Genomic DNA, 25,886 nt, shown 5'->3' on the forward strand with positions numbered 1-25,886 from the left:
TGCTTAATCATTTGTGGCTCCTCATCCCAGTTTGAAGTTTATAGGGAATGAGGTCACAGCGTGTCTTCCTCAGATTTAAAGGAAACTGATGCATTTCTGCTTTGAAGAAGACTTGGCTTAGTTTCCCCCGTGTTTCTGAAAGGTGAATTTTCTTCATGAGCTGCTAGCTTCAAGATCAAAATTCAGATGTTAGCTTCATGTTGTGCCTTTGTGGGTTTATTATAGTCTGCCCTCTATGCAACTGCTAACCACTCTAGGTATGGTGGGCCCTGACATGAGTTGCTGTCTCTATGTCTCATGGTCTCCATGCCAATTTACACCATACCAGAACTCCAGCTCTGTCTGTGTTTTGCCTTTATGTGCTTGTGAGAGATTTTCAATTGTACAGGGAATACATGTGAGATACCTCAGAATGTAATCTGCTTTAAGTGCTGTGAGTTAATACAGGTGAGTAATTGTGTGCTGAAGCCATCTCAGAAGAGGATACATTTTCTAGTATGTGCTCTAGCGTGGACATCACCTAATAGTGCTGCAGGAAGGTTGAAGTAGTGTAGATAATAACGTATATGTCCATTCTGCATCGGTTCCAGTGCTGTCAAGCCAGCTACTTAAGTGAGACATAATGCATAAACACATGCTAAGGCTTTAGTACAGGAAACTTCAAGATTTGAAGGTATATGGCCACCTTTTGCTTTGATATTGCTTCAGTAGGTCTTTGAATTAGTTACTCTATGGATAGCTGAGGACTGGAGATCAGGCTTTACCGAGTAGACTCTAGAACATACCAGTTATTTGTGGTTCTGTGCATTATCGAGGGACATGAGTACAATGATATTGTCATGCAGAAGCTAATTCTGCTTATGCAAACATTACTATACAAAATATTTTATCTTCTTATCTGTAACTAAGCTTAAATTCCGGTAGCAATTATGCTCCAGGTGGCTTAAACGTCAGCAGTGTGCGCTCTGAATCTGGGTTGCATTCAATGAAAACCTAACTTATAAAAGGGATGTTATAAATCTAAGTGCTCAAGCAGACATGAAGCAGTTGGGTGACTAGATGATTTAAAAAATATTTTGTATTATTGGTACTTTGAATATACATTCAAAAGGGCTTCAAGTAGATTCCAGTCTTTTTTTTTTTTGGCAGAAACATAGTCTGTAAAACATCACAACATATTGCTAAGCATTTGTTCATCCTAGATAATGGCAGATGTATAGCCTGCAGTGTAATCCAGTTTTAAATTTAAGAGTGTCCAGAATTCATATGGTGGCTGAAAGCTTGTCCTTCATGGTTTGAGTGGTTGTGCTGTTTATATGCCTGTTACAATTATCCTTACTCTGCACCATTGTCTTAAGCATTCTGCTGTCAGCTAAGTTTCTAGTCTTTTCTTGGCTTGCTTAAAAAAAATATATGGTAGAACTTTTTTCATACTCCTCTAAGCCTCTCAGCACACAAGACTACAACTGTCCTGATTGTGGTGGGTTTGTGTGTCAAGGTTTTGGCAGCAGCATGGCTACAGGGGTGGCTCCTGTGAAAAGCTGCCAGAAGCTTCACCTGTATGTGACAGGTCCAATGCCAACTGGTTCTGAGATGGACCTGTTGCTGACCAAAGCCAAGCCAATTAGCAATGGTGGTAACACTTCTGTGAATAATGTATTAGAGAAGGGAAGGAAGTTGCTGTGCAGAGGCAAAAACTGCACCAGCAGAAAGGAGTGAGGATGTAAGATAATCTCTGCAGACACCAAGGTCAGTGAAGAAGGAGGGGAGATGATGCTCTGGCACTGGAGAAGAGAGTCTCCTGAGACCTTTGATGCAGCCATAGAGGCCATGGGGAGCAGAGATCCACTTGCAACCTGGGGGGAACCCCACAACGGGGTGGATGGGTGTCCAAAAGTGTCTGTGATCCTCTGGGAGGCCTGTGCTGGAACAGGCTTTTGGCAGGACCTGGGAACCCATGGAAAGAGAAGCCCACACTTGACCAGTTTTGCTGTCAGGAGTTGATACCCCACGGTGGACCCCACTGGAGCAGTCTGCTCCTAAGGGATCATTTTCCTCGTGGATGAGACCCATGTTGGGGCAGTTCATGAAGAGCTGTAGCCTGTGGGAAGGACCCATGTTGGAAAAGTTTGTGAAGGACTATCTCCTGTGGGAAGGACCCCACACTGTAGCAGTGGGAAGTGTGAGGTGGCCTCCCCCTAAGAGGAAGCAGTGGTAAAGTACATCTGTGATGGGACTGGAGCTCCCATCCTCTGCACTGCTGGGGGGAAGGAGGTAGAAACTTGGGAAGAAGAGAGAGATGGGGGGAGGCATTCTAAGATTCAACTTTTATTTCTCGTTTCCCACCTCATTTTTGATTGGTAATAAAATCAAACCAGTTCTCCCCAAGTTGAGTCTGTTTTGCCCGTAACAGTAATTACTGAGTGATTTCCCTGACCTTACCTTGACTTGTGAGATTTTCATTATAGTTTCTCTTGTCCCTTCAGTTGAGGATAGGGAGGGATAGAATAGCTTTGGTGGACACCTGGCACATAGCCAGGGTTAAACCACCATACTGGTAAATACAATAGTCTTAACTATTTTATCTTCTTGATATTTCTATCCTATTAAACTGTGTGCATGTGCCCCCCACTGTGGTCTTATAAGAAATCTTACTTGAATGTGTAAGTAAAAGCAACTTCAAAATTGGGCAGTTGATATGCAGACAATAGCTCTAACCGTTTGCTGCTGTTTGTAGAGACTCACTTGTGGTCTTGTACAAGCCCTAAATCACTAGGAACTTAATCTCTTTAAGCCTTTTTATGGCTCCTGTGCCTGATGTTGCTATTACATTGTGCAAGGCTAACAGCTATGGAATTAAGACCAATTGTCACACGATCTTCATCTGAAGCTGGAGAGACCTTTCTTCTGTAGCTGGAGCAAAAGACAGCTTTAGGGGGCTTTACAGAAGGTTATATAGTTTTCTAAACAATCCTATAAATGGTTATTAAGTTGTGCCCTGCCACCAAGTTCCTTGTTCATACTCAGAAACAGAAAAGATCTAACTGAGCACAGGATCTTTAGGAATTGTGGCAGCCAACTGTCTTTGTCATCACTGTAATTTCAGAATCTGCTTCTGGTCTGATTCTTTGGAGTTCAGTACTTTTTTTTTTGCATAGTTGAGTGCATGGAGCTTTGTTTTGGGACAGGTGGTGGAGTAGGACAGAGCTTATATGTAAGGATCAAAGGATGGGCTACCATCAGTGATATTTTAGCAGGCATGTGTTACAGACCACTTGATCAAGAAGAAGTGGCAGAGGAAGCTTTTTTTTTAGGAAGCTGGAGAAAGCCTCACTATCATAGGCTTTGGCACTCACGGGCAACTTTAAGGACCATAGTGTGTGCTAGAAGGGCAATAGTGAATGTAGTTGGGCACAAGTAATCCTGGGGACTTCTAGAATGTATTAGAATCTCAATGTGGGTGGTCAAGCAGAGAAAGTTCAGTGAAGGGCCACAGAGGTGGTGACTGCAGCATGTGACGTATGAAGTGAGGCTGAGAACTGAGTCCATTCATAAGAAGAGAAGGCAAAAGGGAGGCCTTAAAGCTGTCTAAATTATCTCACTAGAGGATACAGAGAAGACTAGCTGGGTTCTTGATGGAGATGCACAGTGACAGGAATAAAGGCTATGTGGGTGAGAAATTCCATTTAAATACTGGATTTTTAATTTTTATCATGAGGATGGTCAGGTACAACAACAGCCCACACAGAGAGGTAGTTGAATCTCTTTTTGGAGGTGTCCACACAAGTCTTTAGGCAACCTGATTTGATTAAACTGGCTTTGAGCAAGGTGTTGGCCTGACTGACCTCCAGAGGTCTCTTTCAACCTGAATTATCCCCTGACAATTGTCTAACCTTTAAGAAAAGACCTTGGAGAGCTGAGCACAGATCTCTGATCCCAGTGCATTTGTCTAGATTCTGAGTTAGCATCTGTGAGCATGTGACTTGCTATGGACTGGGATTTGGGTGATAAGGGCTTCTTGGTGCCAGGACTCTGAGGTAAGCCTAGTAAACACAGGGAAGCTCAGTCAGGCTTAACTTTGAACTTCAGAAAGAGATTGCTCTGTTTCCTATCCCTGCTTGCAGTCAGTGCTGTTGGTCAGTAGCATCTGAAGGGACCAGTTTAAGTTATGAGCTGAGTGTTCTCAGTCACTGCCTGCAGTCTGGTGGCAAACTTCAGCTGAAGGATGTAATTTATGGATTGTTTCTGGTCAAATTGTGTTCTGCTGGACCTGTAGTGCATAGTCAGGGTTGCTTTCCTCTGCCAGCTCTGTCTGGGGCCAATGTACCTGTTCATACAGGCCAGGAGTTGCACAACTAAGGCCTGTCTGCTGGTGGTACAGCAAGTTGCTGGCCTGGCATTGAGGACCTGGTGATGGTATGTCTCTCATTTCCCTGCTGAGAGTTTTGGTTTGAATACAGTTAACTCCTGCTAACTCACTTTGGAAATACACATCTGATGTGTAAAGAAGTCTGCTTGCATCAAGTGTGTGTGTGTTTAAATTTCTTTTGTACTTGCATCATTTGCTAAGTGTTTGCTGTTTAGTCTTACTTTGTTCTCTGGGAAAGTTTTCAGGGAGATCTCACAGTAATGTTTGATATAATTGTTGCTCACAGTTTCAACACAAGGTCTTCATGTTGAGCTCTAGCCTGTCTCGTAGCGCAATGTCTGGGAGATGCTTGGTATCATAGCTGGGAAATACGCTGTTGTCACTGTTTCTAAGATGTCTGCATAATGTCCTGTAGTCAATATACCTTGTGACTATGGAAAGCAGTTTGGATTAAAAAAGTGGTTAGAAAATCTTCAGAATTTTTGTTATTTTCACATTTTTAAATGACTGACTTCCACACTGAACTAGTAGAGAAAGAATGTTGAGGAAAGAAGTGGAAGAGAGTAATTATTTGACTGCTTAAACAAGAGTGATAAACTATCTCAGCAAAAAGGCAGAAAGTATTGATAAGTTTTTATGTAAATAGATGATCTCTTCTAGATTGATAAGTTGGTTTTGGTAGGTAATGTCAACAATGAGACTGTTGGAGTAGCATGCTTAGTTTTTCAGATTGCACACACATGAAAAGATTTCTTTGGATGCTCATAGGACTTAAAAAGGTATCTACAGATTTGAGAAAATTATCTAAAGGAGAAATTTAAAATGAGTGAACATTCAGGCTTCTGTCCATAGGCAGCAATGATTAGCTGGACAAATGACAACAGTAGACTATAAGGTAGGATGTTCTCTGAAAAGAAACTGAAGGCAGAAGTAGAGCACTGGCTCATCATTGTCTTGTGCTCAGCTGTGTCAAAATAATATTCTTCCTACACTGATATGAGGGGGTGGAGGGGAAGGGAGAGAAATACAGCTTGCAGATTGTGCAGCATGATTTTCCAGCTGTATTTCATAGTTGTGATTGGAGCACTGAGCCTAGATTTGATCCTTTGTACGCAAATGAAGCTGGGAAAAAACAAGGCAGACTGGAGATGTAGTTTAGAGGTCTCAGACATCACTGTCAAGAAGAGATAGAGTAAGAATAGCTTGTAGACTGAAGAGAATTGAGAAAGTGTCACATGTCTGTTCTCATTTTCACAGTCTTTGTGTATTTAATCAGTTTCCAGAGTCTGTAGGTAATACAAGTAAACTTAATTTGTGAGGGAGATAAAAGTATACAGAGGGCAGGGGAAGGATTTTAAGAATAGTCAACTATGGGAGTGTTCTTTCTAGGCCAGAGAATTTCCATGGATAGGGTCTATTTATATAAATATAGGGTTTGTAATGTATACCTTAACCTTAATTGTGGAGATTCTCTCCAACTTATAAGGAATTCACTTCTGCATGCTGTTTATCTTGCATTGGCATGGGGGGAACTGGGGGACAGGTAGCAGCTTGAAGACATCTTGATGAGGAAGACCAGGATGTTTTAAGACTGAGAGAGGTGAAACTGGATTAGTAAAATACTGCCTTCTGAACAGAGATTTCAAAGTAGTTGATGGATAGTCATATGCTTTTCTCAAGTTAGTCCTCTCTCTTGTTTCTGAACTAATTCTTGTTTGTTGCATTCTGCCTGTGAGATTCTTTACCTAGAATGATAGCATGTAGTACTTGAATAATCCTGTTCTTCACTGTATTAGTCTGCCTCCACAGAAATCTAAATAACAAAATGAAAATTTTTATTGGTGACTCTCACAAAATCTTAAATTCTTTGGGTCATACCTGACATACCAAGGATGCTTGTGCAGTACTAAGTTATTTACAGTGCTCTAGTAAGAACAGCTGCCATCATTCTGCCTTCTGTGTATTGAACTTTGGTTAAACACAGCCCAACAAGACTGACTAATGTCCATACTTCTCTTATGTGGCTTTTCCAAGGCTTTGGAGGTTCTTTTATTTCTCCCTCTCCATCACCATCCCCGGTCACTCCAGCTCAAACCAGCTTACTACAGCCTAACTTTGATGCAGCTTTTGGGACAACAGCTCCAACGACTGGCAGTTCATTTGATGCATCAGGTGAGCCACAAAGTTTCTTCCTATGAATCTTCCAATGTGTTTTATGTGTTAGATGAGTTAGTAACACCATATTCAGGCTCCGAGTACAAGCAATATTGGTGACTTCCATGTTCCTTCTCTACTGGGAGAACTCAGGGTAGTGTTCAGGCTGGTGTATGCCCAAGAGCTTTATGTACCCATTTTTTTTATTCTACCACGTCAGTAAAAAACAAAGCAGTGTGAAAATCATCCTTGCATGTGCTTGATTGCATTAATCAGAAATTACACAAGGAGAACACTCTTCTGTAAATTAAGTATACAGGCAAATTGTTTTGCTGCTGCTGCTGAAGCTATTCTTGAGCTTGCATGGCAACTGAAGGTACACAAAACAGAGACTGAGGTCGTGTTCTTTGCCTGACTCTAAGCTTAAACTTTCATCACTGCTATCATTTTGTTTGTATCTCTTCCATTCTATATTTTCCATGCTGGGTCCTTGCTACAAACTTAAAATTGGTGAGTTCTGCAACTGTACAAGAAAAGAAGGTTGAAGTAGTACTGCTGCTTGGTTATTTGGTTGCTTGCCAGTGCACATGCTACCCCTTCTTGTTGATTTAACATTAGCATGTACTTCAAATACAGATCAGAAGAGAGAATGCTGGCATGAGGTTGACCAGGCCAGACTTCAAGGGATGTAAAAAATGAACTTCAGGGTTAGATGACTAAGGAGTCTAGGTCTGTCTGTGTGGATGGTTCTAGTTCCTTCTGATCTCATAAGATGTTAGTCAATTTTTCCCAATTCCCTGCTGCTTGCAAGTGAGTAGTAACATCTTGAGACTTTCAGTCCTGTTGCTGTAAGATGTCAAGGTATAAGACTGCCTTTACCACAGTAATTCTGACTGGTGTTTGTTGCAAGATGCTAATTTTAAAAACCTCTCAATGAATATCTCCCAACAAATGTGTGTGCATCTCACATCTCTCTAAGGATGACTGTAAGAAGGTGCTGTATCTATATAGATTCAACTCTCCAATTAAAGTCCTTTTAGGCACGTCCTCTCATATTAGTTCTCATTGGTTCAGATCTTTCAGGATTACTGTACATTCAGTGTTTAGCAAAATGATATGCATGTCTTTGTTGGCGTTACTTTTAATGTCATATGGTGTTTTGGTAAGTCTTGTGACGTGGTTGTGCTATATTTGTTGGAGCAACAGCAAAATGGCAGGTAGTGTTTTTCTTACCACAACTGCTGTTGTAACCGACTTTCCTTTCACTCCCAGTGTTTGATGGCTTAGGTGACCTTCTTATGCCAACTATGGTTCCTTCTGGTCAGTCTATAGCACCTTCAGCCCCAGCAACGGTCCCTGCTTCAGCAGCAAGCAAAGGCCTCGGAAGTGATCTTGATTCATCTCTTGCAAACTTAGTAGGCAGTAAGTGACAAATTTGTTTTAAGTGGTGTGGCACTTTTCTACTGAGCCAAATACCCATCTCTTTTAGCTTGCTTTCATGTTTTCCCACTCCCCTGAGGTGATGGGGGATGCTATAGGCAGCAATCAAGTCTGATTCAGGTAGCTAGTAGTCTGGGTGCCCAGGATCTGATCCAGATAATGGAATCTATTTGGTAGATATGATTTGTAACATGTGAATGTCTTGGGTACATTCAGGGGTATATCAGACACTTAATGACATGCTGCTGTGTAATAACAGGGTGGATGCAAATAGCTGACCTCTAACTTAACGAGAGGAGGAGTAGCAGTGGGATGAGGAGTGCACACCAGCTAAGAACAGAATATCTTTTCACAAGCATTGAACTTTCCAAAACAAGTCCTTGAAATGCTGAAATAAAAAAATATTCTCATTCCTTGTAGGAAAAGAGCTAGAGCCTTCATAACTAAAGATCAGTAACCACAGCTCCCCAGAAAATCCTCTCAGAGACCCACCTAGGCTAATGTGTAATACTACTGAAGCTATGCTTTGGAGCATTATATAAATTGAATACTCTGCTAATATATGTAAACATACCACAGCAAAGACAGAACTGATCTTATGATGCATACTCTTCTGTTAGATGTGGGAGAAAACTACCATGCTTAAAAGTCAGCAGGACTCGTAATCACTTGAATCCTCTCCTGCAAGTCATTTGGTATATCCAAGTTTGGGGGAGAAGAGTCAAACTTAGCAAGTTGTGACTTACAGGACTTGTAGTGGTCATGTGAGAAAAGTATTCTTTAAAACTTAGGTTAAAACTGACTTTTTTTTTGATAGAGCAGATAAAACAGTGTAGCTAGTAACAGGACAAGGGGTAACGGGATGAAGATGGAACACAAAAAGTTCCACTTAAACATAAGAAAAAACTATTTCACTGTTCAGGTGAGGGAGCCCTGGCACAGGCTGCCCAGAGGGGTTGTGGAGGCTCCTTCCTTGGAGGTCTTCAAGACCCACCTGGACATGTTCCTATGCAAACTGATCTAGGAGACCCTGCTTCTGCAGGGGGGTTGGACTAGATGATCTCTAAAGGTCCCTTCCAACCCCTACCATTCTATAATTCCATGATTCCAAGTAACAATCATGTGTTATGTGAAAAATAGCTTTTTATTTGCAAATGTGAAATGAGCAACAGAAACTAGTGTTGTCATTCATGGTAAATAGTTTGATGCTCTTAGATAACTTACCATTTTGTAAACCTAAATATATTGTTACTCTGGTTTGCTTATGGAGCAGAAATGTCTTCCCCAAGTATATGACATCTACAGGGTTCCTGAAGAAGGGGTGAATATGGTCAGACCTCTGATGCTGTCTATATGAAGACAGCTAAAACTTCAGTGCTCTGTAAAAACAGATGTGCAATGAAACATGAGCTGTTATTTTGATGTGCTTTAATTTACTAAACACATAACTTCTTTTTTTTTTTCCTTACAATTTTCAGATCTTGGAATTTCTGGTACTACTTCAAAAAAGTAAGTTAAACTTTGGTAGTTTTTTTGGTTTGTTGTTGGTTTTTTTTTTAAGTAATTTTCCATTCTGATGTGTAGTGTTACATCTATTTCAGTGCTTATCAAGAATCAGTAAATTTGTTTTGTGACTCGTGCCCTTGAAAAAAATGAGTTTGGAAAAATTCTGGAAAAAGTATTCTATTCATACAGATTCACTGAATAATTAAGGTTAAATGTTCCTGCCATAGCTCTTAAACCTATTGGCTTTAAGTTTTAGAAATTTTGCTGTAAATTACTGTCTTTGTGTTGGATGGTGATTTCTAAACAACTTAAAAGGAACAAATAGTCCAGATAATAAATTGTATAACACTCCTCAGTGATCTAGGCTAATATGTAATAGCTTTGTTATCTTTTTACAGATGCTGGATGTGCTTATCATGTAGGCATTGGAATATTTCTAAAATAGAAAAGAAGTTCATTCCATGCAGTGAAAAGCTGCTTTTTTTCCCCCCAAGAAGAAACAGTTCCATTTGTTTTTTAATGTATCTTCTTTATCTGATTGCTTACTTCTGTGCAGAGTCTTCCTCTATATGCATAATCAGTTTACGATGTGCGTACTTCCAAATGTTTTGTGCCTCTGTGGAGATGACAGGAGGGATATGTATAAACATATCATGAGGTTTATGACCAAAAACTAGCTTCTTTCAATCTGCTTCATTCAAGTGGTGTATCTTATTCTGGATAGAGTGGCCTCGTTAACCTGGATCTGCAACAGCGCTTTTTGTTCTATGAATGATGTTTCTCTTGTATCTATCAACTTTTTTCAGAACTGAATGCTTTCCTTCTTCAGCTGTCTGAGCAAGATTTCCAGCAATGAAATGACCTTTCAAAGACTTCTAACAGGCAGCTCTACTGCCTGGCCCCAGTAGAATAGGCAGTAGCGGTCCCTCTTCCTACTTTGCAAGGGTATAAGCAATAATGTTACCTTTGGTCAATATTAAGTAAAACTTCACTTTAATTCTCACCACAAGGACTGTAACCATATAACTGACTTCAGTATAGAAGACAACTAGTGTCTACTGCTAACAACTCTTGAAACTGAGTGGCACTAATAATTTATCTTTCTATTAATAACTTAAACTGCATCCACCATAAACTAATGTAGCTGCAAGCCTAATGTTAACATACACTGCTGTTGGTTTTGATTTTTCATGGTAGGATATATAAATAATAGCTCTGTTTCTTCGTCTTTATTAGGGGAGACCTTCAGTGGAATGCTGGAGAGAAAAAATTAACAGGAGGGGCCAACTGGCAGCCAAAAGTAGCACCTGCGACATGGTCAACTGGTGGTGTCCCAAGTGGTCCATTGGTAGGTGTTAATCCATCAATACCACTGCTACTGAGACCTCAGTATTTTATGAGACTGCAAGCATGTGTAGCCACTGCTCCTGTCTACTTCAGCTAGAATTTGCTTCTGTATAAGTGATCTAATAGTATGAAAACACATTTTTAAGACCAGACTTACAGCTGACATAAAGAAATCATTGAGTTCAAGTCAATGAAAATACATTAGCTTATGTATTAAGATGTTACTCTACGTATACACTTGATACCTCTGGACATTTCCAAGTGTGTGGTTAGCTGTGTAAGTCTTGCCAGCACCAGGTTGATTGTCCAAGGCAATGGTATTGATCCAAAGCTGAAGTATTGGAAGGAAAGAAAGTAAATAGGTTTTTCTTAAGCCTCTCTGAATGAAGTAGATCAAAAGACTGCACAGTATTCATACTGATCAAGTGATTGGTGTTAAATTAGAAGTGGGTATCTTGTTTAGCAGAGTAAAGCAGTCTGTTGGAAAAGTTAAGATTGTCCTGTAAAGTGTATCAAAAGGCACTGACTTTGAGAGAAGAGGGTTGAATGTAGCTAAAAATTAGCTATATTTGGCACAGGAGCAACTTGATTGAGCCAGAAGAGTAATCTGAGGAGGGGTGATACCTCATCTCATCAGAATCACACGGGGCATAAAACAGTCTCCATTTCAACTGGAAGAGACCTTTAAGATCATTGAGTCTAGCCTTTGTCCCAGCCCTATCAACCACTAAAGAAAGAAGTCAGGTTGGGAAGGGAAGGAGAGGACTGTCAAAGGGGAGTGTGACCATTTCATCTCCCCACTGCCACAGGTAGATGATTAAGTGACTCTAAGCACATTCCAGCTTGTTCTTTAACCTTGTGTAAGATACAAGAATTCCCTGAACTTGATACTTCATTGGATGTATTAGTTGTAATGTCAATTTTTTTCCTTAATAGAAAGGATGGGCAATACTGTACAGTGTAAGTGACTTTTTTTAAATCTTTTATTATACTTACTTACTAAACACAAATATACTAACAGCACATTACCTGCACTACAGCTATTGCCATTGCTTTAAAACTAGCTAGAAGCTACCTAACACGACTCTTTTTGGACTGCCTGTCCAGCAGACAATTGTCAGGCAATGTGTTAGTAATGATTTATATGGGGTTTTTTTGTTTTAAACTTGAAAATAATGGCTTCAAACTGTGTTTTGCTTTACTTGTATGCAAACCATCTGATGACTTGTACTACCTGGAACTTCTTGCTCTGTACAGCAGCCTGATCTTGTAGTAGTTTTACCATTTGATAAGTAGCTGGACATTTTGTAAAGCTGGGTGGCTTTGGTAGCATTTCATGAAACATGAGTGCTGTATATACTTCTTCAAAATCATGCACTAAGGGTTATTTTGAAACTGAAGAAAACCAGATATCTAGGAAAAATAAAAGTGGAGAGCAAAATGAAGCTTCACATCACTGTTGAACCACCAAAGTTTAGGTGACTTCTTCCCTTCATTGTGACCTTTCACCTTGTGGATTAAAATAACCAGGATTTTATAAAAGCCCATTCCCTCAAGTGACACTGGTGCTTTGAAGCAAGAGCAGATTCAATTTGTGTGGCCATTTTCTTGTCACCTGCTTAACTGGATTTTGAGCTACAATGTGTTCCTGTGGCCTGCAATCAGATAACTGTGTCTGATATTGTTAATCTCTGTCTTTCTGTTCCTTGCTTTCCATACCTGAGTGTGGCTGTTTGGTTTAGTTTGGGGATAGCTGTGTGCTTGACACAGTAAAGCTTGTAATTGAAATGTTCCCCAGAAAACTTTCAGACTAGAAAAAAGGTTCATAATTATTAGCCAGAAACTGTAGGGTGTTTGCTGATTAATGAATCTGGAACAGATTATCTTGACTTGTCTTCAGTTTCCTAAGAAACTGGTATATTTTAGCCTGGAAGCAAGGATTGGCCAAGGGCACTAGATGCAACATAAATAGAAGTGGACTGTGCAGTGAGCTATTCCAACATATCTCCAGAGATTCACTGTCCTTTGAACTGGAAGTGTGCTGGCTGCTGTCCAAATGCAGTGGATGTAACTGACTCAAGATAGGCAGTAAGGATGTGGAGGCTCAGACATGACCCTGCAGCTTCTGAAGTAGCTTGAGAAATTGTACCAATATACTTAGGCCATACTTTAGTAATGAGATTCCTAAAAATCCCTTCTTTGAATACTTCTTGCCCCTCTTCAGGGTTGTTAATAATTTGGATTATATATACTTGTGTGAAGGCCCTAAGGAGACTTTGTGCATGGGAAGTTACAGACAACAGAACCAAAAGCGTTGATGTGTAGATTTTGTTAGATAAGTGGGGTGGCCTTGCTCAAAGATGCAATTATGCTGTATATCCATGCAGTCATTTTGCTCTTTCTGAATCCTAGTGAAAGATCATCTTTTTTCTTGTGTTGTTTGAATGAAAATCATAAGGGTATGAATTAAAAGCATAACAAGATAAACTAAACTCTCCTTAGTAATGTATGTAATGGTTGTGATTGTAGTTTAAGTGTGCAAGCTTATTCTTTAACTTAAATGAGTCTTACAGCATAAAAATACTATTATTTTTTTTAAATGGGTACTGGTTATAGCAGTTATTTCCTTTGCTTTGCAGTCTGCTTAAGCTTGTACTAAAATACAGTGACTATCAGTTGACTATCAGTTGTGAAACTGGGATGCTTCCTTATGCTGTGTAGAAGAAGGAAGAAAGTACATATTTTCTTGGGCACATAGTTGGAGTTGTATCCAGTAAATGGACTCCCTTTAGGAAGAGAATGGAGTTTATCACCCTTGCTTTCTCAAGAAGTAACAACCTAAGCATCAGCATGAGGACTCAAACTCAGCATTCTCGTTCTTTGAAACACTGTGGGTTCAAGGTTGGAATATTATCTGCTACATAGCAGTCCTACTTTCCAGCACAGCTTGGAGAATGCTGGAGACTCTGTACAACTTCCAGATAGGACCAGAAGTCCCTTGCAACCCCTGCTATTCTGTGAATCTATGATTTGTTTAAAAATCTTCTTTTAATTTCTTAATAAAAATGTTTTAGGCAGGAGCTGTGCCTCCAGCAAGTGCTGTTCCTGCCACAGGAGGTACTCCACCTGTCCCACAGCCGGGAGCAGCATTTGGGATGGTGAGTGTCTCTTGTTACACTGCTCTCTCTTTTCTTCACCCAGAACCATACTCACTGTGTTTCTTTACAGCCCCCAGCAGGCACAGGTGTGCCCATGATGCCCCAGCAGCCAGTTATGTACGGGCAGCCTATGATGAGGCCACCGTTTGGAGCTGCCACTGGCCCCGGTGTACAGGTAAGTGTTACTGCCTGATGAATGGTTAATCGCTTTCTGTTTGTCTGGAAAGTAGCTTGTGGCTGTAAGTGAGATTTCTTACGGTATCAGCTGCCTGACTTGCAATAGATCATGTGAACCACCTTGATTTGACTTCTCTTGTATGAGACCAATGGAACAGCTAACTACATCTCTTTGCAGGAGATTTTTGAGTGGAGCTGGTGGGCATTCCTGTTCTGTTCAGTATTTGTCAAAATTTGCTATAGCTACACTCAGCATCTTCCCTCCAAAGAGATCACTCAGAAACCTAACCTTCTGCTTATGAACAAGTGAAGGTCTCCAGTTCTTGGATGACAGCTCTTTGGAAAAATATCTTCCCTGTGAGGATGAGGGAGCACTGGAAGGGGCTGCCCAGATGGATTGTGGAGTCTCCTTCTCTGGAGATGTTAAAAACTCACCTGGACAAGTTCCTGTGTGACCTACTCTAGGTGGTCCTGCTCTGGCAGGGGATTGATCTTTCAAGGTCCCTTCCAACCCTGAAGATTCTGTGATGCCGTGATCTGTTTCAGACTGGTAGCTTGCTGGGTTCCTTTTGGTGCAACACAACTGCATCCAAGTATGAATTGCCATAGCATATGTAACATTGGAGTGCTCAGGAGGCACAAATTAAAATACTGTGGAGTAAGTTCTTCTAATTTCCATTAAGATGACGAAATGGAAATGAATGATCTTAATCTTCAGTTGCTCTGTATTCTTTTGTAAGTGGGAGATGTGTGACACGGCTTCATTTTTCGTGTTTTAAAACCATATTTACCTAGTCTGACTTTGTGACAATCACATATTTAGACATAAAGAAGCTACCTAAAACCAAACTATTCTTAATTCTATACTAAGTAAAAATAAGCAGGAAGTTATTAATAACCACAACTTACTGGTTGCCAGGGAGATGACTTCTTTCTTTAATATAATGAAAAACGTCTAACAGGGTGATGAAGTGGTTGAATGGCAACTTGCCATCCTTCTTGTTGAATTGGGTGGTATCAGCTGCTTCTCATAGTTTCCTAAGGATTCTTTCTAACTTGAAGCTGTTAAGTTTGGAAGTGCATCACTCTGTACCCACTCAGATGTGATATAAGCCCTAATACCTGTTCCAGGCTAATTTTTTCAAAGTAGAGGTTGGCTTCTAACAACCCTGAAAAGGAAAAGGCCCTTCCAGAGGAGATAGAAGTAGTGACATAGCTGTTTTACGTTGCTACTTTGTAAGTCAGAAGTCCATCTTGCCTTTCATATAGGGTGGGAGATGGAAGTTGATGCTGCAGCTCTAATATCTGACTTAGAACACTTGAAATCAAGCCACCTCCCTTTTCTGCAAATATTAAACAATCAACCTTTAGCAAGCCACACTGTTTCAGTAGGGATTCACATTCCCCTCGATGTCTGTGTTTTCCATGAAGAAATGTGAAGAACTTGAAACCACTCTAAGTGAGAAGGTAGGTTGTAGGTATCAGAGCTTTGCACTTCACATATAGTTGCCTGGTCTTGCTTTTCCTCCCACCTTAAACTGTCCTTGCATTTATATTACGACAAATAATATTATGGGAGACACAAACTATTTTTTTTTATCTCAGAGAGGAGTGGTCCTCGAGGTGCCAGAGCTACAGATAAAACAGCTCTAGTGCCCTGAGTAAGGTAGGAGTGAGGAGGAGTAAGAGCAAGATGGGAGAATCATTTGGCTCCTGATTTGGCTTCTTAGTGAGAAGAGTTGCATGAACTTGGAAAACTGACGTGTTCTGTGAAATAACTGATGATTTTTATACCTACTGGAGGAGGAACCAAGTATAATACAGTCACATCTTCAGTATACTTTGGACTCTTATTTACATTATCAGTGTAGAACAACTTGTACTTAAATGCCAGTCACCAGGGTTTTCAGACATAGTCTGGAGCATGTACTCTGCTTATTCTGCACCTTGCTGGTAACATCTAACAACTGCTTAATGTCTGTCTGGGTTGATGATCTTAACACTATTCTGTCTTATGGGAAGAGGGTGATTTGAAGCTATGCTAGTTAGAATATAAAGTCTCTATAGCCTTATCCATTAAACCAGCCAAACATCAACCTTGTAGTAAGGATTGAGTCTAAACAATGCTTGAGCCAAATGGCAACACGCTGGACTTGCAGAAGAATAAGGACTTTGTATGCTTGCAATGTGCTTGCTTGATAACCAGCTATATCTACCTAATGCTTGTGTCTCCTTGTCTGCTTTGGTTTTTTTTCTGCCTTCCTGACTGGCGCCTGTTAGCTTTCTCCAAGCCCAACTCCTGCTACTCAGAGTCCCAAGAAACCTCCAACAAAGGACCCATTAGCGGATCTTAACATCAAGGATTTCTTGTAAACCATAAGGTATTCTGTGAGTGCCTAAGCATGTTATGCTGTGGTACATGTCTGGCACACAGATGTTGATTGGGCTGCTGGATTGAGGATGACTGATAAAAACTGTAGTTGCAGAGAGAAGTGGGAATGTGCTGATAATGTGGCAGTTGAAACAGAAAACCAAATTCTCCGTCCACACTCTTAATTTTAACCTGAAAGCCTGGCTTTTGGCTAGATTTTTTTACCATGAACAAATACCTTCAGTTAATACTGAAACAAATAAAACCAGAACAGAGTACAGGGGCAAATTGATGCTGAAGAGGCTTGTTCCTGTCACGTGAATGTGAAAACAGATTTGCTGTCATAAATGTGAAGGAATCGAAAGAGGGAAAAACTTACAACCAACCTGTCCTTGTTGGTCAGGATATATATCCCTTAACTGTTGCCAGCTAAAGTTCTCCCTCAGCCTACAATTTTCAGGGCACTGCTTTTCTGAATGCAGAGGCATGAGGTCTCAAGCAGTGCTATGTACAGTAACAGTGGGGAAGAACAGAGGTGTAAATAAAACAACAAAATGGAGGAGAAGCAAAAACACTGCAGAACAGAAGGAAGAAAAAGGAAAAAAACAAAACCAAACCAAACCTCACATTACTGTAAGGGTTTTGGAGAAGGCTGTGAAAAGGACCAAGTAGGAATATCAGATGGAGTTGAACACTTAAGCCAATTAAAGACAATAATGCAGAAGTAAGTTAGACATTTTGTACTGGAGACTACAATAATTTGCCTGGTGAGGAGAGGATAATCATCACACATCTTGAAAGCCTTCTTCACAAGTCCCTTTTCTTTCTTCTTACAGCTTAATTCTATGCCTAGTTCTAGGCCCTCTCTGCACTGGGTTAGCAGCAGTGGATGGGATCAGGTTGTCCTTAGCAGGCACCACCAAATCACACCTCCCACTTCTCCAAGTTCCAACTGGAGAGGTGCACCCAGTGCTTGGTAGAGATACCTAGGAGTGGAGGTGTACCTTCATAGCTTGGGTTTATAGCAGACAGATTCATAACTGTCTGTGGGAAGACTGGTGCTTTATTGCAAACTGGAAACAGCCCCTCTGGGGTTTAAAGTGATGAGCAGATTTGGTGCTCTTTCTAGAACACGCTTTACCAAATTCATTATTCCAGCTTTGATCTAATACTTTTCTTTATTCACAGCTGCAATTTTTCTGACTGGATGACAAAAACGTGAGTTTGGAGTCTACAATCAGATGCTCAGAGTTTCAAAGTGAGCCACCAGTACCAAACCCAGCGCTTACTCAGACTTTCTCTTCCTCCTGAAACGTGTAGCACAGCTGTGAAAGTGAACATTAGGAATGTGTACTACCTTAGCTGTTATCCCTACTCTCTCGAAATTTGTGTACTTGGGTTATTTGTGTTTTACAATTTAAACAATGGATGTATGTTTCTGATGCCTTCTAGTGCTTTTCTGAACCTATCCCACAGGGGCAGATTATGCAGCTGTTGTTTGGTGAGCCATTTGGAGCGATGTCTGTGGTTTTTGAAGGTTTCAATGTATATAACTTTTTGAGGACACCTAAAATTTCCCTAGGACTCAATTTCTCCTTTATCTGTAATGAAACATAGTGTGATAATACCAGATAGTAAGGAAAAATACTTAAGAAATTGTGTGGAATACCTTTTTTTTTTTCCCCCCAGTCACAGGAATCTCAATTGTCGTGCAAAAATGTTTTATTTTTGTGGCACTGTATATGTTAAGATAACTTAAAGTAATATAAAGGTAACCTTCCATAACAAAGACTTTTTTGATGATTTACCAAGAATGAAAGATCATATCTGAAAGAATGCCATATTTATTGCTGTCTTTATTTTAGAAACCTATTTTAATTAAGTTTTTTCATTTAAAATTGGCAAATTTATCAGTTTCTTGCTAAATGCACTGAAAATAAGTAAAGGGTCAGTTTGTCTCCATGTAAGTTGGATGAAGCAACCATAGTTGTGCTGGCATTAAAGAATTTCAAATACAAGAGCACTCCTTGGTATATCTGTAGTCAAAACATTCCAAGTGATGTTACTCATCTCTGTTCAGTTCTTATGTATACCTCTTAATTTAGTGCTTACCTGTGTATGCCTTAGACTAGTGTTTTCTCCATTGCCCCAAATGCGCTGTGAGTAGCTTTTTGTACTATTGGTGATTAGATTTAATTCTGATCTGCAGATCCACGCCCTTTACTGTACATACTGTGTTTCTTTAAGTTTTTATTTGTTCTCATACTGTTTCTGCTGATGGCTTGGCGTAAGATCTTGACTCTTCAATGAGGTCACTGTTGATCAGTGTTACAAGTGGCTTGGCAGTTCTCCGTTAAAAGCGTATCGGATTGGAAAGATATTCACCTAAGGTCTTTCAAATGAGCTATTTAATCAATGTATGGTACCATTAAAAGTGGTTGTATCTGAATTTGCTGTGGGGATAACATACACCGTATTGGGAAAGTTCTACACAAAGCTAATTTCAAAACGGCTCTTCTTTGTATTTCAGTTGGAGAAACAAGGAAAAAAAACTTGGAAAAACCCCAGTGCATGTGTGCCCTCTGAGATGCAATAAACACCTTGATCAAAGTACATATCTTGTTGCCAGTTTTGTGATCATTGAGATGTTCAGCACAGTAATACACTTAGAGGAGGGCAAAATGTGTAGTATAGGTCCTGACATTGATGGCCAAGTCTGCTGCGTGTGGTAATGAACTTTGCTGATCTTTAAGTAGTACAGGAGTGATCTCTACAATGCCAAACAAAGCCACAAGTAAAGTGGGGAGAGAGAAAGGAGTGGTCTCTGACCTGTAACACATCAGCTTTATTAAAGGTCTTTACCTACTTCAACTAGAATAATATTGGAACTACAGAAGTTTATAACACTGGTTCCAATTTCTTATCATTAAACAGCTGACTGAGAGCTTGCACAGCTACTATACTACAGGAATTGCTTGTGCTATCATTTATCTTATGGCAGAAATGAACGAGGAGAACATTTCATACAGTTTAGTACTTCAAAGTCTTTCCTGGTATGAGATAAATCCATATAGTAACAAAAGGAAGTGGTGAAGCAGTACTGCATGCCAAGGGCTGCTTCAAAGTACTTTATAACCAAAACAGTGAAACAACTCACATCACGCTCTGGTAAAGTTTGAATCTTGAATGGGATTTTAAAGACATTTCTACGTTGTGCAACCAGTAGGGGAGTGCCATTACTTAAAGGTTTGAGGGTTATTCATTTGGGTTTTTTACTTGCTACTATGTAGGTATTCTGAATCTATCAAGTTTGGCCTTGGAAAAATTGAATTTATACTTCAGCCTGAGGATGAGTGCTCTGTTGAGTCAGGGTTTTGGGTTAGAGTTGTGGATTAGAAATCTATAAGGCTGAGCAAATTGGTGTTTTTAATCACTACTTGAACATCAAGACCTGAACAAGGTCAGTAACTGCATCCCTAGAAATGCTTACCACGGTTTTGCCTAACCTTCCTGTGCTATGTGTTGCCAAACACAGGGAGCACTCAACTTCTTACCACTGTGTTGTACCTGTCTTCTCAAAGTAAGGACGGTGTTTTCAGAGGACAATCATAGCTATACATGTAAATATATTCAGACTAGTTCATTAGTGTCTTGTTCAAATTAAGATTAAGAAATACTGCTCACTGAATTGCAAATGAATGTTTGTGATGTTACATGAAGGGGCCAAACCTCTGTGTGAGGGCTTTTTCTTTGCCAGTTCATGTGCCTGCCATGCAGCAATTGCCTTACTGCATCAGCTTTGTTCATGTCCACAACTCTGGCTCTTGTTCATGTTAATCTGCAACAGATCTTGGGGACAGCAGCTCTGTTGCAAGCCTGTGGTGTGTGTGTCATTTGATGTCCTGTGAGGAAGCAGAAGTCTGGATAAAGTGAACTTGTTGGAAGTGCAAGAAGTTTGTGCGCTGGGGAAGTAAAACCACTGGATTTCCCCAGTATACTAAATAAAAGTGATTGTTGTTCACTCCGTCACAAAGGAGTTATAAAATCTGACTTGCAAGGAAAACAAGTGGTTGTCTTCTGGTTTGTAGACAAAAACATGTCCTTGTTATCATCTGAGTTTCATCATCCAGGCAGGAAAGTGTCTGTGTCTTGCTATGACTAACCCCTTCTGAATACAAGCTGTAGAGAGGAGTGGATGAGGAGGAGGGCTCCCGTCTGTGGGAGGAAGAAACTGTCTCCTTCCTCTGCATTTTTCATGAGAGGAGGTTTTTGTGAGAGGAGGACAGCTGATATGTCCCTTACCCAAGCTGTTGCTGTTCTGTGTGCTGACTTGTTTAGCAGTTGGTACCTTTGGCCATGTAAGACTTTCGTAGCTTCCCCCTTAAGCCTTGGGTGTCTTAAGAAGTAGTAAATACCCAAGGAACATGAACTCAGCTTACTGTAGAGGTTTGAAAAGAAAACTACCCCAACTTACTTCTCAGAACTGACTCATTTTTTAATGTCTAGGGTTAGCAACATCTGCTACTCCTCTCACTCATTTGTTGTCAATTTTAACTGGCTCCATTTGAGATTTTTAGCTGTGTTCCATAGCGCATACCTTTCATAATGCTGGATGTGAGGACTTTTGGATTGATGCTAGTATTTCCCCAGGTGAAAGCCTGGAGGTTGAGAACTAAATTGTTGGTATCTGCTAAGATCCTGGGGACCATATTAGCACCTCAGGCTGGTTGCAAAATCAGGCTGCTATTGGAACTTCTGTTCTTAAGATTTAAGCAGGCAGCCACAGAGGCTGGAGCCTTGCCTTAAAAAACAAGCAGGAAACTCTGTAGCAAGAACTGTAGGTGGAGGAGAGGAGGGGAAGGTTTGCTTTGTAAATGTATTTGAGACTTTGGTTATAGAAATTGTAACTTATTGGTGACAGCATCTAGTTCATGAAATGTCCAGTAGCCACAGCTGACATTGTTTTGTCTTTTTGGCTCCCCCTCCCCATCTCTTGCCCCAGAATAAGAACTGCCTGCTCAGGCAAATTACCCTGCATGGAGGCAGGGAAAAAGTCACAATAATTAAATGCCAAAAAAAGTCAACCAAAACTTCCTATGGGTTAAATAGTGGCAGCAACACAAAGATGATACACTGAGTTAGTGATCCAGCTCTTCTGCAACAGGAAAGGTATGAGGAATTTTATTGAAAGTGAAAATCTTTTTTCCATATATTGTGTATTGCTATTGCTGTGAGCAGTGTGGGAAGTGGCAGACATTGAGTGGTAATGAGGAGACAGAATAAGCATTTCAGAGATGGGATTACAGAAGGAGAGAGGCTATACATATTTCAAAGCAGACAGCACTGCCATTTTTTTGGTTACAGATCTTGGCTCTGAAAGCTCCACCACTTCTCCCCTTTCCTGTACTTAAACTCTGCAAATGATGTGGGCAGCAAAAGACTGATGCCTGTTCTATTGCCCAAGACATTTCTGAATACAGTTATAAGTGTGAGAATAGTTGTCTTTTGGAGTTTGTAAAGAAGATAGAGGAGAAGCAGAAACTGAAGCAAGTGACAAATCATGTGTGACAGTGTGGCATCCACCTCAAGGACTCAAGAAAGCAAATCTCTTCTCTGGTGATGTAGGGGAACCTGTGAAGGATCTGCTGGACATCCATCCTGCAACAGCACTGTAAAGCACCTACATCCAAATGTTCATGGGGAAATTTACTCCTATTTTTGTAACAGAGTTTAGTATGCTGGGAGAGATTTGTCAATTTACCTCAATATCATAAACACCTCAAGCAGCTGTCTTCTTTTGAAGATCTTGCCAATGCACTAAACTGCTCTGGAAGCACTAAACGACTCTGGAAGCAGAGATTTCACACCACTAAGTGCAACAGCAGGTATGCACATGCTATGTGAAGCTACTGTGAAGATACAAAGATACGAGAAACTGTAATCTCATATGAGCTAAGCCAATCTTTCAGAGTTAAACAGAGAGAGTGTCAGCATTTTTGTCCACCCAAGCCTGGAAAGAGCCTGCCTGGGTGGCAGTGGGGATATTCACTGGAGCAGGGCAAGAGAAGTGGTATGGGATGGATGTGCTAGAGAATGGTGTGGGGGATAGAATAGTGTGTTCTTTGGGCTGCATGTTGTCTGTCAGGGAGGGAGGGGATGGGCAGTGGAGCAGTGAGGGTATAGAGTGATCCCAGTGAGCGGGTAGCTCTGTGCCCTCAGCCATGTAAGCTGCTGCAGGCCTGCAGCTTCGGTGTTTAATGTCATCAAATGGATTTTGGGCACATGAGCAAGGTACAAGTGCAAGCAGACATCAGGCTTTAAAAGAAGCAGTTTTTTTGTACTCTTGAGTGTGTCTGTGTATAAATAAAGAGGATGTTTTGAATCGCTACTAAAGTGCAAGAATAGAACAAGTTAAATTCTCATTCTAAGTCTACACTTTATGCATCTATGAAGTCTTTCTAATTATACCCTGTCAATCTGAGTTGATCAGTCAAAAGGCTTTTTAGTGATTCTTCCTTACTGGAAATATCCTACACTGGCTAGAGCCAACTGAAAGAACCATCTCAAAACCTTGAAATTTGGCTTTATTTTGAAACATCAAGGAGGAGAACAGGTCACTTCTCTTTTGAAACATGGAAAAGACAAGTTTAGTAGATCAGCAAAGGAAGAAAGATGAGGAAAATAGTAATACTGAGACCAGCATACTGTATAAATAAGATTGCCTTGCTATAAAAATTCTGGCTTAGACATTAGAACATCTTTGAATCTACAAATCTCCTCTGAACTTTTGCACAAGCTATATTCTGTTCACGGGGCTTCAGCTACTTTGAGATTTTGTTCTTTCTGCTTTTATAGAAGAAACAAATTTTAGTAACTATTTCTGTGGGCATGCCTTTGGGGTAGTGTACACCATGCTCTTTGTGCTTGGAAGAATTGGTTTCCAGCAATGTATTGAAATCATCAATCTTCATCTCACCTCCACCCCATCATGACAGTCTAGCATCTATCATCCCTGAGCAGCAGCATTGCACACACACACACATGGGGACTTGCTTAGCTGTTCTGATCTTAAATTTATATTTCAGTGTACAAAAAAAGAGATATTTATTTAATTTGCAGACAGGTAGTGACTTTGCCTTGCTGCCTGGGTCCTGTGCCACCAGCACACAGTTTGGTTTCTGTTTCTTCCTGCAAACCTTTGTGGCAGCGTGACTGAAACACTTTCCTGTAGGTCGATGCAGCGTGCTCATTTCAGAAATGGTATTGATGGAAATGCAGCTGCTTACCTCGTTATGCTTTCTTGAAGATCTGGTTGTGTAGAATTTGCTGATAGAGCCCTTGGCTCCAAGGCAAGTCATGCTGGAAATTTGCTTCTCTCTCAAAATATTTCACCACTTGTGATGCCCGTAGGAGGGAAACGCAAACTTTGCCCTGGCCTTTCATTAGACCAGAGAGGTATCCCAGCTCAGGGGAGGTGCTGGTCACAGCCCACTGCAATCTAAAAGAGCTCAAAGGGTCACTGTGTAGGGTCTGAGATAATTGACTTTTGTCTGATATTTTTCCCTTTTGGTTCCTCTCGGATGGTGAAATATTTCAGTACTTCTCACTTGTTGAGCAGTCCCAGAACTTGCTACATATTGAAGTTCTGGTATCCTCCCTTTGGGTCACAACCCATGTACTGGTGTACCATGCAGTGAGGAGGTGATTAATTGTTATTGCATTTCCAAGCAACAGGGTAAGGAGGAGCCAGGTATATCAGGGGCCTGCCTTAGCACTCTGATGTGCTGCCTGTTACAATTGATGCCTGAATTATCTTAGGGGCCCAGGGATGGTGATTGCACGAAACATCATGTAGGAAAGGGAGGAGGTAGAGTTGCACCACCACATGTTCTGCACACTTTTTAGTCTGAGTTACTACTAAGTAAACCCATTTCTTCCAAGCAGCTCTGTAAATGTGTTACTGGACAACAGCTAGTATTTATTTCCATGTTTGCCTGAGCCTTCCTGGTTTCCCCAGAAGCTGATGTCTTCAGTTAACACTGAAAAAAAAATGTACCTTGTGATTCTTATCTTCTTATCTTCTGAATATTTCAAAGTGTAGCCTGGCAGGTGATGTTCTTGATAATAAGACATAACTGGCTGATTCCCCAGAGGCTGTGCTGCCATTCAAGCAGGATCTCAACAGGCTTGAGAGTTGGGCAGAGGGGAACGTCATGAGGTTCAACAAGGACAAGTACAGAGTCCTGCACCTGAGAAGGAACAACCCCATGCACCAGTACAGGCTGGGGATTGACCTGCTGGGGAGCAGCTCTGCAGAGAGAGACTTGGGAGTCCTGATTGATAATAAACTCACCATGAGCCAGCAATGTGCCCTCGTGGCCAAGAAGGCCAATGGCAGCCTGGGATGCAGCAAGAAGAGTGTGGGCAGCACGTCAAGGGAGGTTCTGCTCCCTCTCTACTCTTCCCTGGTGAGGCCTCATCTGGAGTCCTGTGTCCAGTTCTGGGCTCCTCAGCTCAAGAGGGACAGGGAAGTGCTGGAGAGAGTCCAGCACAGGGCCACCAAGATGATCAGGGGACTGGAACATCTTTCATACGAGGAAAGGCTGAAGGAACTGGGGCTGTTTAGTCTGGAGAAGAGGAGATTGAGGGAGGATCCTATTAACATTTATAAATATCTAAAGGGTGGGTGTCAGGAGGTTGGGACATCCCTTTTTTCTATAGTAGCTAGTAACAGGACAAGGGGTAATGGGATGAAGCTGGAACACAAAAAGTTCCATTTAAACTTAAGAAAAAACTATGTCACTGTTGAGGTGAGGGAGCCCTGGCACAGGCTGCCCAGGGAGGGTGTGGAGGCTCCTTCCTTGGAGGTCTTCAAGACCCTCCTGGACATGTTCCTATGCAACCTGATCTAGGTGACCCTGCTTCTGCAGGGGGGTTGGACTAGATGATCTCTAAAGGTCCCTTCTAACCCCTACCATTCTATGATTCTATGATTGTATTCTATGAACTTTAGGGTTTGATATCTAGATCTTGCACATAGGTAATCAGTACAGTTAAATGGAATTTAGAAAAGTGTTACACTGCTCTGTCCATCTAAAATACAGTATCTTGTATCCAGGATTGATTTCTCCAGGATTTCAGGATCCTGGCAAACATTTATTGTAATAAAGTAGCTCATATCTGTTAAAATATTTTGTTTCCTTAGACGTTTGGCTTCCTGGCTGATCATCAAGATCAACTCTAATCCTGCTCTGTCATTTGGTGTGTCTTGGGGATTTTTCAGACAGCTCCTATATTTTTTTGCCAACAGATGTTGAGGGCTGCATCTGAATAGTTTGTGCCTTTAACAGCTTTTAGAAATACC

General features: G+C 40.9%; 1 protein-coding gene across 1 annotated transcript in view; it reads left to right on the plus strand.

Moving 5' to 3' along the window:
* Positions 1-16,524, plus strand: part of SNAP91 (synaptosome associated protein 91) — a 70,986-nt gene extending 54,462 nt beyond the window's left edge. The window contains exons 23-29 of the mRNA XM_061991480.1: positions 6,404-6,541; positions 7,796-7,945; positions 9,442-9,472; positions 10,706-10,817; positions 13,891-13,974; positions 14,045-14,149; positions 16,432-16,524. Of these exons, the coding sequence (XP_061847464.1) occupies positions 6,404-6,541; positions 7,796-7,945; positions 9,442-9,472; positions 10,706-10,817; positions 13,891-13,974; positions 14,045-14,149; positions 16,432-16,524 (713 nt within the window). The remainder of the gene's footprint in view (positions 1-6,403; positions 6,542-7,795; positions 7,946-9,441; positions 9,473-10,705; positions 10,818-13,890; positions 13,975-14,044; positions 14,150-16,431) is intronic.
* Positions 16,525-25,886: the final 9,362 nt, after the last annotated feature.

The sequence above is a fragment of the Colius striatus genome, chromosome 2 (assembly GCF_028858725.1).
Source record: "Colius striatus isolate bColStr4 chromosome 2, bColStr4.1.hap1, whole genome shotgun sequence".
Classification (NCBI taxonomy): Eukaryota; Metazoa; Chordata; class Aves; order Coliiformes; family Coliidae; genus Colius; species Colius striatus.